At 36.9% G+C, this 11,183-nt stretch overlaps 1 protein-coding gene across 2 annotated transcripts in view; it reads left to right on the top strand.

Moving 5' to 3' along the window:
- Positions 1-3,030, top strand: part of Pgr (progesterone receptor) — a 58,725-nt gene extending 55,695 nt beyond the window's left edge. For both annotated transcript variants that reach the window (XM_028763417.1, XM_028763418.1), the window contains 2 exons: positions 713-870; positions 2,875-3,030. In XM_028763417.1, coding sequence (XP_028619250.1) covers positions 713-870; positions 2,875-3,030 — 314 coding nt within the window. The remainder of the gene's footprint in view (positions 1-712; positions 871-2,874) is intronic.
- The last annotated feature ends 8,153 nt before the right edge of the window (positions 3,031-11,183 follow it).

Here is an 11,183-nt window from a genome sequence, read left to right as displayed (position 1 = left end):
GGAAGGAAGGAAGGAAGGAAGGAAGGAAGGAAGGAAGGAAGGAAGGATAGCTGACAGCTACAATTTCAGGTAAGAAGAAAATAGAAACCCTCTTATAAATATATCAAGAAAACAAAGTGGCCAGGTATAAAAGGTCAATGAATATAAAATATAAATACTCAAATATGATCAACTTTTCCCATAGCAGCAGGAAAGCAGTATTAAATATAACAAAGCAATGCTAAAATTACAACAAAAAGATAAAGTTTCCCAGATCAATCTTAATAAGATATATTTGAGATTTACATGAAGAAGTCAAAGCTCTATAAAGAAACACAAATAGTTGTTTAAAAGAGAAAAAATAAAATAAGAATATACAAAATAATGCCATAAATGAAATAAAACTAGATATTTAAAGCAAGACTATATAGTAATGTCAAGACCTCTTTGGAGCAAATGCTACATTAAATGCATAGTTCATAGATAAAAGTCTGAAATGTAAGTTGTTCATAAATTCTTTGACAATTAAAAGATTTCTGTGTCCTGATTTTTGCCTTTCACTATTTTTATCCTTCTTAAATTGTTTCTATTTAAAATTAAATGTGTGTGTTTGTGTGTGTGTGTGTAAAGTTACAAATTATGTATAAAATATGTTAGTTATCTGGCTCAGAAATATGTTCATTGCTAATGTCATTTTTTAACATAACTGCCATTTCTTGTTAATTTTGTACAGTTCCTTTGGAAGGACTGAGGAGTCAAAGCCAGTTTGAAGAGATGAGGTCAAGCTACATCCGGGAATTGATCAAGGCAATTGGCTTAAGACAGAAAGGGGTGGTCCCCAGTTCACAGCGCTTCTATCAACTTACAAAACTTCTCGACAGCTTGCATGATGTAAATATTTTTGTCTTACAGATTATTGGTGAAAAGTATGTGAATTTCTTGTCTTAGCTGGGGTTTTACTGCTATGAAGAGACACCATGACCAAGGCAACTCTTATAAAGGAATACATTTAATTGGGGATGGCTTACAAGTTCAGAGGTTCGGTCTGTTATCATCATGGTGGGGAGCATGGCAGTGTCCAGGCAGACACAGTGCTGGAGGAGGAGCTGAGAGTTCTACATCTTGATAAAAAGGCAGCCAGGAGAAAGCTCTCTTCCCCATTGGGAAGAATTTGAGCATAGAGACCTCAAAATCCACCGCCACAATGACACACTTCCTCCAACAAGGCCACACTTCTTCCTATAATGCCATACCTCCTAATAATGTCACTTCCCATGGGCTTTGCATCTCAAACCACCACATTTCTCTAATCTCTAGGTACACAACAAACTCCGGTGGCTCTGTAAGCATTTTCCTTTTTAGAAAGTCCAGGCTCTAAGCCTAGGAAATAGTATCATTAGCCTAATCTCTCACAGCATACCTAGAAGCTAATGAAGAGTAGCCGATCCCTCTTAGATGTATCCACAGGCTTCTCTTCTGGGTCATCCTAGATCTTGTTAGTTGATGACCAATGTCATTCATCACAGTGTGGTTTCCCCAAATTCCTCTTTGGATTTTAAAAGACACCATCATACTGTTGTGTTCAACGTAGACCATGTTGACCAATGTTGATGAAAGTAAAATAAGCTTAAAAATCAACTTGAAGAATAAAGCACCAGGGCAGAAGACAGAAGAAAATCCCCAGATCCTCAAGAAACACAATGGTACTGTGTCAAAGAAAGAACAGAGAGCCTTCAAAAAGGGACAATTAGCAAAATGAACTAAATAAGTAAATAAATGAAATTTTGAGATAATTAACTTCAAAATAGAAGACATTAAAATTCAACAAAAGTCCTGAAATACAAAGGATATTCTCAGTAAAAAAATCATTTAAAACCTATGACATAATCATAATAACCTACGACAAAGAGGAAAAGATAAGAATCTTAGGAGATCAGTCATGTAGATTTCATCCTCAAATTCAACTTAATAGGAATTTACAGAAGAAAAACTACAGTCATGGAAATGATCATAAAAGTTACTGAAATTGAGGGATATGAGCTCTCTTTTTCTCATTTTTTTGAGACATGGATTTATTTGTAGCTTATACTGATCTTCAGCTGGTAGCAGCCCTCCAGGCTTGTATGTCTTCTGTTTGCTAAAGATCTGAGTTTTCTAACTATAAGGGAGCAGAATATGGGCACTGCATAGTTGACTCAAGGTACACTATAAAAGTTTACCATACCAAGAGTGAGAAGACTATCCTAAGCATGCAAATGAGAAAGGAAACAAGTCATATGTAAATTACCAGCATTCTGAATGACATTGGATCTTCATGAATTATGTTGGGTTCTTGACATAGAAACAGTATATTGTTGTGGAAAAGTCTGATTAACAAATAAGATTTATGAAATAGTTGCATTTTGAAAACGTATAACCTTAGGTATTTAATACTCAGTATATCTGTGCATACATGCATTCAAAAGAAAAACTGTTGAAAATTAAATCAAAATGTTCACTTTAGACCATGAGAATGTAGCTAATTTTATTACTTTAAAATGCAGCAGGTTTGGGGCCTGGAGGGATGACTCAGCAGTTACGGTTCACACACATGGTGGCTCACAAGCATCTGTAATTCCAGCTCCAGTGGATCTGATGCCATCTGCTGGGTGCTGGGAACTGTATGCAAGGGATGCACACACATAAGACAAAATAAGTAAATACAATAGTATCAGCGTGCTCCGTTATGCAGACAAAACAGTTTTCATATTACTCTTGAGAATAGAGTTATTTGCATGTTGGTAAGAGCACGCATCCAGACATGTATTTACAGAATTAGAAAAATGTTATCATATTTGAACAGTGTGTGATGTTACTGTTTTTCTCATGTTTTCTACCCATATGTTGAACCACCAGCTTGTGAAACAGCTCCACCTGTACTGCTTGAATACGTTCATCCAATCCAGGGCACTGGCTGTGGAGTTTCCAGAAATGATGTCTGAAGTTATTGCTGCCCAGTTGCCTAAGATCCTGGCAGGCATGGTGAAGCCTCTCCTCTTTCACAAAAAGTGATGACTTTTCTTTGTTTTTTTTTGTTGTTGTTGTTTTTTGTTTTTTGTTTTTGTTTTTGGTTTTTTTTTTTTTTTGCAAAAATTGAATTTTGTGGTGTGTCATCTTTGTCTCAGTCAGGACGGTCAGGTCTTGTGTCTTTATAAAGTCCTTCTGAAAGCCTTACATGTATACATATCACACTGTAAAGTTAGGAGAAAACCAATGAGATTCTGATTTTCCTTTGTAATGTCTAAGCAGAGTTTTTAAAGTGTTTTGTGCACCCATATTTTGAGAGTTTACATGGTTAAAAAAGAAGGACTAAAATTGAATGTATAAGTAAACTATATCTCACCCATGTTATTCTGAACTTTTCAGATGAAGCTCTTTAACTTTTGCATCTAATAGATCTCCATGAGAAGGGAAGAAACACCCTACCTTTAATCACCACAGGTTACCATCCAGGCTACCGCTACATAGTTCCTTTGGGTTCCCTGCTTGCATTTCCAAAAATTACTCTTAAAATGGCAGTCAAAAATGTGATGTGAAACAGATTTTTCAGAGGGTTTTTAAAAACAAAACAAAACAAACAACAGAGGTGAAATGGATTGGTGATTTTAACACTAGGCAAACAGTGTTCAGGGTGCCTGCTTGGAAACATATTTATGACAGAGTTAATGGCAACCATGCAGTTGCTGTGACATTATTGAGGGTGGCTTTAGGGGGAGTATCTTTAAATAAGAAATGTGAATAGACACAAAAATCATGAGGTCTGCTCTCTCGTTGGAATTCCTGCGGTTGGCTGACCTTACAAAGTCGGTCTCCCTTGGTAGTTCCATGTCCTTGCTTTTTAAGAATGATATAACAGCATTTCTCTTGATAAATTCTTCCTTTGGTCATACAGTCTTATTGACACTTTACCAAAGAAGGCTAGGGGAAGGAGGAAGGAAGTCAAGGGTGGGGGATAAATACCATTCCTTTCTTGGGGAAAGTGTTTTTCTCTAGGAAAATATATAGAGTGAATCTCAGGTGGAAAGTATTTTTAGTGCCTCTAAGTCTGAAAGAGATGCTTTAGAAATAGACAAGTCTCAGGTGAAAAGTTTTGAGTGCCTATGACCCAATTCTAAGTGAGATGCTTCAGGAAATCCTAGATACTTGCTTAAATCACACAACCAGGTACAATGATGATAAAACACACAGTTCACTTTGTCATTTCTACTTAAAATATTCTTTTGAAAGACAGGTGATAGTTCTTTTCCAAGATGAGTCACTGGATATATATTAGCTTAAAAAACAATTCACACATATAAACATACACCACTATGGTGTGTCCATAAATAGTGAATTCTTTAGCACATTTGGAAATGGAGACTAATCAGGACCCTTGCCTTGTGTTTTCTTCATGCACGTGGAAATCATAATAACTTACCTGCATAGCAGTACTTTGGTTAGAGTAGTCAAAGTTTTAACTGAGTACTCCAATGCTCAACATTAGGAAATAGATGCTCTTCCAACTGGTCTCCATGCCTCCTTCTGCAATATGTCTGAAATGCATTACATCCTTTACTGGTGCTTGGCTCTTCTTAATCTGCATACACACATGCACACTTCACTTTTCAGGCCAAAGCGTTTGGAATCTGATTCCTTTGGCTGTATTCCTAACACTTATTCTTTAGTTTGTCACCTTACTCTGCTGCTGTTATGTTCCTGTTATGCCAATCCTTATGAAAGAAAACAATTTTCTGCCAGAACTTGACACCATAATCATGCATGTGTCAACCTTCAAGACACACCTTATAATTCCTGTAAAGTCTTTCTCAGTCTCTCATACAGTGATTCAATCCCTCTTCTGTTCCCCAGAAGTTACTTAAATTATAATAATATGTAGCTGCACCATTCTAATGGTCCATAGGTCTAGGGATTGTGTTAAGGAGAGACCATAGTGTTTCTTGACAAAAAGTTGACTGTGACATTTGTCCTGCTGAAGGTCTCCTGAGTGACATTGATAAACCTCTTCTTGTGTCTTTATCACTCATTTTATCTGCAAATTTGTTTCTCTTCATTTCCAAGCTGTATTTTTCCTATCCCGTGATAACTTGCCATCTATTGACTACATCATGGGAGCATATTTTATATGCAATTAGAAGAAAATGGTCTGTTTCCTGTTCTGAACTGAATGAATGGAATATTACTTGCTTCCCTATAAAAGATTCTATAGACAGTTAAGTACTCTGACATTGTTTTATATTGCAAACCTCAATGTAAAAATTTCCCCGCATTTTTTTAAATTTTACTCAACAAATATTTTTGAATGCCTAATGTGAACATAAGAAAATGTGTGAATAAGCTTTAGTAAAACCTGGAGCTAAAGGAAACTGTATATAACTCAAGAAGTTATAGCCCAGGAACTGTACAAATCTAATGTCTGCTAAGTACAGGGCCACTAGATACTTGGGGTATATAAACTACATCTGAAGGTTTGATAGGCAAGGCATTACTTATGTACAACTTGGAGGAGATAAGTGCTAAAAAAGATAGTACTTTGAAATTAATCATTATTTAATCTAGGCAACTGCCAGTAATTCATTTGCTTTAAACTTTTGTGTACATTTGTATATTGGGAAAGCTTTTAATGCCGTTTTCCAAAAATATAATCACAATAAAATATTTTTAAGATCTCTCACATAGAATACCTAGGGAATTTTTGTTCTGTGGCAGTTGTATTCATTGTGAGAGACTGGTAAATGACTATGGCCAAGAACAATGTGATGCGTCCTTTTACTCAAGTAACGGACTCTTAAACACTGGATACAATTATTATTCAATAATTCATTATTCATTATTCAACCAGTTTTCCTTTGAATTAAAGGACTAAATTGATAGTAGTTGTCTTTGTATACCAGCACAGTTTAACTTTCAAAATAATGAAAAGATTCTAATTTTATTCAACAGTGGGGAAATAAAGTATGTTGGCCCCAGACTGGATTTTACTGTGGTCCTTGTTTTGCTGTTGTCTAAAAATATTTGATATTCTTGATCTTGGTCTCCATACATAGTTTAAGTGCCTAAACACCAGGTTTTAATATTTAAGGCTAAGCATAGAAAGAAAACCATTCCCAGAAGAACATGACCAAATGGAAGTTATCTCCTCTCCGAGTCCTTCACTCTACAACTACGCCATGCCTATGTAGTCACTGTAACCTTGATCTCTAGTCTGCAGATCGTGTTCTTTGGGTTGCTTTAAAGTGAAATAAAAACTTAAGAACACAGGAAATAATTGAAGTTTAGATGGTTTGGATTACTGACATATTTCATTTATAAAAGTTAGAAAAACAATTTGTGCCTAAAGAGATGCTGTGTCCAGTATCGTTTTGTGGAACTATTTTGTTTCTGGTGTTTAAAAACGTGACGCATTTAGTTAGGCGATGCTTTTCCCTTGTACTTTTTCACACTTTACTTTCAGTTTTACTATTGTACATGTATGAAATAAAAATATTTTTAAATAGCCACAGCAAATAAACTCATAACTTCTAAATTATTGCCAACTATAGTGACAGATTTGATGTATATAAAGGGCTATCCTATGACTCTGTTCACTTTTTGGTCACTTGCTGGCTACATGAGTATAATATAGAGCTATTTCATTAAGCCTTACCCAACGTCTTTGCAAATAATATGCACAGGATATATATCTGTACACATATATACAGATGTTCAGAAATGGCATTTCCATAATTTCATCTTCATTGTGCCATAATTTTGTTGTAACTTTGTCATGCTAATATGTCTGGTTTCACTAGTGAAACCGGAGATCTGGAGAATCTGGTTGCTCTTCTTCCCCCACTGTTTACTATGAAATATTTTATTAATTAGATATATGTTTATTTATTTTCATGAATAAAATATAGTCCTTTGAGTTTAGGGCCTGATTTTCGTAAGAAATCTACAGAACATATTAGCCTTTGCTCATAATATCTAATAGCAATAGTAATTTTTTGACCTTTCCCAATAACTCTTAAATATCCAGACAGCTTACACAGAGGACAGCTCCCTCACAAATCTCTGTTCTGTGTTAAAAGTTATTCTTGTCATGGCCCTAACTTCATCTCTAACATCTGACAATGGGGTCCAAAACTCATGATGAAATAGCATTGCTATTCTGTTTATAATAAGAGCTCTCCCTGTCCACTTGATCCGATAGCTTTAGTTCCTTTGATAACTGCTACATTTCCTGTTTTTGCTGGAAACACCTAGGCAATTTGCATCCTCTCTGCCCTTGTCAATCAGATTTCAGGATGGAATATGAACCCTTTAAATCTCTTTAAAACTTCACAGTTTCATGTATAAGAAGCACTCAAGACTTAAGAATATGTTTTCAAATGTTTTTACTCCATATTCTTAAAATATATCTTAATTTTTATTGTATAATTCAGCAACCACCGTCATAAGGATAGAAGGAGTTGGACAAGAGGAAGACACTAAGGAAGGCATAACTTTCTTTTTTCTATGATCTGCCTTTCAGACATAGAAAACATAGTCATCTCTTAAATTCCAAAAAAAAATAAATAAATAAAAAGTCCAAAGGTAGTACTCTAGGAAGAGTGCCAACTCCCAAGTTGCTCACATACACTAAACTAGGTCATGCTATAAGTTTCATTAACAGAAGATTGCCAGAAGTCCAGGATGTTACTCTTGTCTTTATTTGAGGGTGGACACCAAGTTCAATGTCTGCCTCTACCTTCAGCCTGCCACTTCTTTAGCATAACATCATTTCATATCCTCTGGCCTTTAAAGTAAAAATATGTAGAAATCCATAGAGCAGTTAACTGTCCATCCACAGGATAGAATACAAATGGATAGGAATTGTGCTTTACATTATGAATGAATTCAAGTTGAACAAGACCAGATTTAGGTTGAAACCCACATTTACTTAGCCTCAGGGTTTGGGAGGACCCTGCAGACCAGTTTCTTGCACTACCCTTCTCCAAAGTTTGTTCTTCAAAATTAAAGCTAAATGTTGGTTGTGTGTGATAATGCCTTCCTGGAACCTCAGGACTGTGTAGGCTGAGACAGCATTGCACAATCTGACCTGGCCTGGGCCACACAGTTAGACTTTGTCTCCATTTTAAAATAAAATGCAAGGAGTAGTTTCCTTTCGTTACTTACTCTTCTATTCCCTGGAGGAATTTAGGAGTTTATGGGGCATTAGTGAGGAGTTGAATAACAGCAGGAGCCTGGTTATTGCAAAGGGAGGGGAGCAGGGGTTGCTCTCCTCCTAGAGTTGACAGCATTCCAAAGCAGAGCTCTGGCCATGACTGGAGGCTGCTCCCAGCCTCCTTCAAGCTCCATGCAGCTGGGGAGTCTGGACAACTCTTGCAGGATTGCTGGATGAGTCCCAGAATCTCGACCTCATTTTCCATTTACTGGCTTTGGTTGCCTCATGTCACGCTGACCTTATTGTTAAACACAGGTTTGTTTGCCTTCTTACGACTCATGGTGAAATGGGGAAAAGCATTACTTTTAAGCTGGTTGAAAGCTTTTAACTGACAGGGCACTTCCAGAGAAATGTGAAGAGACCAGCCATGAAAAGCCATTCTGCTCATTACTTCCAGGAAATTGCCGTATTATTAACTCTCGGGGTGACATCAGTGCCATGGCCATATTTAGATAGATATAAGTAAAATATGAAAGCTGCATTGTAAATAGTTCTCAGGAATACATTGTACTTTATTTTTTATTTGCCTTTTAAAATTGTTTAACCCCAGCGGTAACCAATTTTTCCAAACATTATTGTAAATGAAACCTGTTTAAACATGATTTTCTTTTATAGGGTATGTAGGAAGTATGGTTACTTTTTGTTTGAGTTTTCATGATTAACTATTTTATCCAACTGTGGTTTAAAGTGTTTGGTCACTGAAGGTAACTTTTGCTGTCTTCCTAGCCTCAGGAAGACTGATTTTAAAGTATTTAGTCATCAAACTGTGTTTCTATAGCATGTAGAGCTGTTCTGTTTTATCAATGTCTTCTTCAAATACATATCAGTTAGAGTTACTGAGCCATGCAGCAATACACTTGGTGTGATTGGAGTTTTTCAAATGTAGACTTAACTCAGTAAACACAATTTTTAACTTTTTAAAGTAGGAACATGGCCAATTAACTCTTATCATTGCTTTCCTGAACTCAATTGGCAACTAGAGATTTGAGGCTTTAGAACATTATAGAGTATTAGTTTTTCTTCCTCTGAGGGCCTTATGATTTATAAGAGAGACAGAAAGAAAAGAGCCTGTGAGAGAATATCAGTGTACCCTGTAGCTTTCAAAAACCAGAGACACCTCCTGCTCAGTCTCCACTGGGTAGAAACTCTGCCTAGAATTTCAGATGGTAAGTGAGGATAGACAGATTCCCTCAAGCCGCCTTCTGGTACCACCATTTTTATCAGTATTGTGTCTCCTTTTGATCTAAATATTCTGTGTATTTTAACTTTTCTGGCATGCTCATAGTCCCAAGAAAAATCAGAGAGATGGGACATCTAACTTTAAGGTATTTCGAAAAAGCAACAACAATTAAAGAAAGCCAACTTTTCCAAGTTGATGCTTTGAAACAGACAGAGGAAACAGAAAAGGGCTAGGAAGAGGAAGTGTGGCTTATTAGGTCAGTTGGAAAGATCATTGACACAAAAGTAGATATTGCTTCCTTGAGTACTGAGCAACATCCATGACAGGATGATGCAAACCCCAAAAGGTGATGTGCGAGTCAACAACCTGGGAAATGTACAAAGAATTACCAGTCATTATGCAAACATAAAATGCAAATATGCACAGAGCCTACCTCTGTGGTGTCGAAGGTTCTCATTGTTCTAATCTGAAGCTACATGGTTTAGGCGGAAAGTCCATAGTTTCTATCTGGATGTCAACTAACTGAGGGTTTTGTTGTTGTTGTTGTTGATTTTTTTTTATTTTGTTTATAAGATCTTAATGTTTCCAGTTAAAACAAAGAAAAATGTCTAAAAGCAAATTATCTATTCTGACTCCCACAGTAAATTAATGCACCCAGTTTTAACACTGAAACTATCTACTTTCTAAAGAATTTATATCAATGTGTTTTTTTTTTGGGGGGGGGAGGTTTCAAGACAGGGTTTCTCTGTGTAGTACTGGCTGTCCTAGAAATCACTCTGTAGACCAGGCTGGCCTCGAACTCAGAAATCCACCTGCCTCTGCCTCCCAAGTGCTGGGATTAAAGGCGTGCACCGCCACCACCGCCCAATGTGTTATGGCCAATTTTATTACCTATTTAAGTATAGGAAAAATTTGCCACTTGCCCTGGACACAGAAACAAAATGGTGGTGGTAGTGGTGGTAGTGATGGTAATGTTAAAAGTCTTAGGCATCATCCTGGTCTCAACTGCAAGATATCACCCTGATGGACTGTGGTAGTACCCAATTCTCTCTTCTACAGTTGGGTGAAGGGGAAAGATGGATGATTAGAGAGCTAGGTATTGAACAGTGAAAGAGAGTGGAGAATACACAAGAAATTTTCACAGTAGCGTATTCCAAAGTAAGTCAAGGCATCCTGAAAAATGTTTTATGTAAACTGATAGAGGAATTAGCTTACCATTCAGTCAAGAAGAAGAGAAGAGTCTTTCAAGCTTGTAAACAATAGCGGCACAAACCAAAGGAAAGAACACATGGACATGGTGCTGCCAGAGAGTGTGGAGCCAAAACTGATGTGACAGAATGAAATCTAAGTCACAGATATCAATGGCCTTGTATACCATTGCATTATATGAAGACGTGGCTCGATGTAAAAAGTGTCCTCTGTGATGCTCTAGAAAATGTCCTCCTGTAGTGCAGACAGTGAGGATGGGGAGGACTCATCCTGGAGGCAAGGAGTGTGTTTTGAAGGAAGTTGCAATATTCTGTGCAAATGATGGGTCATAAACATAAAGAGCTGGGGTGATCGTGACCTCCTTAGTTTTCCAGAAAGCTTTGTGAGACATTACCAAGAGGCACTGACAGAATGATGACAGTAGATGAACACACAGATAACCTGCTGGACACCAGGCCAGATGCCTCATTGTTTGGCTTCTGTGTTGAAACCGAAAAATCCTCGTCATAAAGAATATAAAAACTAAGACACTTCGGTTTTACCGACCACTAAAATCCATATGAGCACCCAGAC

This window comes from Grammomys surdaster, unplaced genomic scaffold (assembly GCF_004785775.1).
Source record: "Grammomys surdaster isolate TR1022 unplaced genomic scaffold, NIH_TR_1.0 138, whole genome shotgun sequence".
In the NCBI taxonomy this organism is placed as follows: Eukaryota; Metazoa; Chordata; class Mammalia; order Rodentia; family Muridae; genus Grammomys; species Grammomys surdaster.
This window is presented reverse-complemented; position numbering and strand designations above follow the sequence as displayed.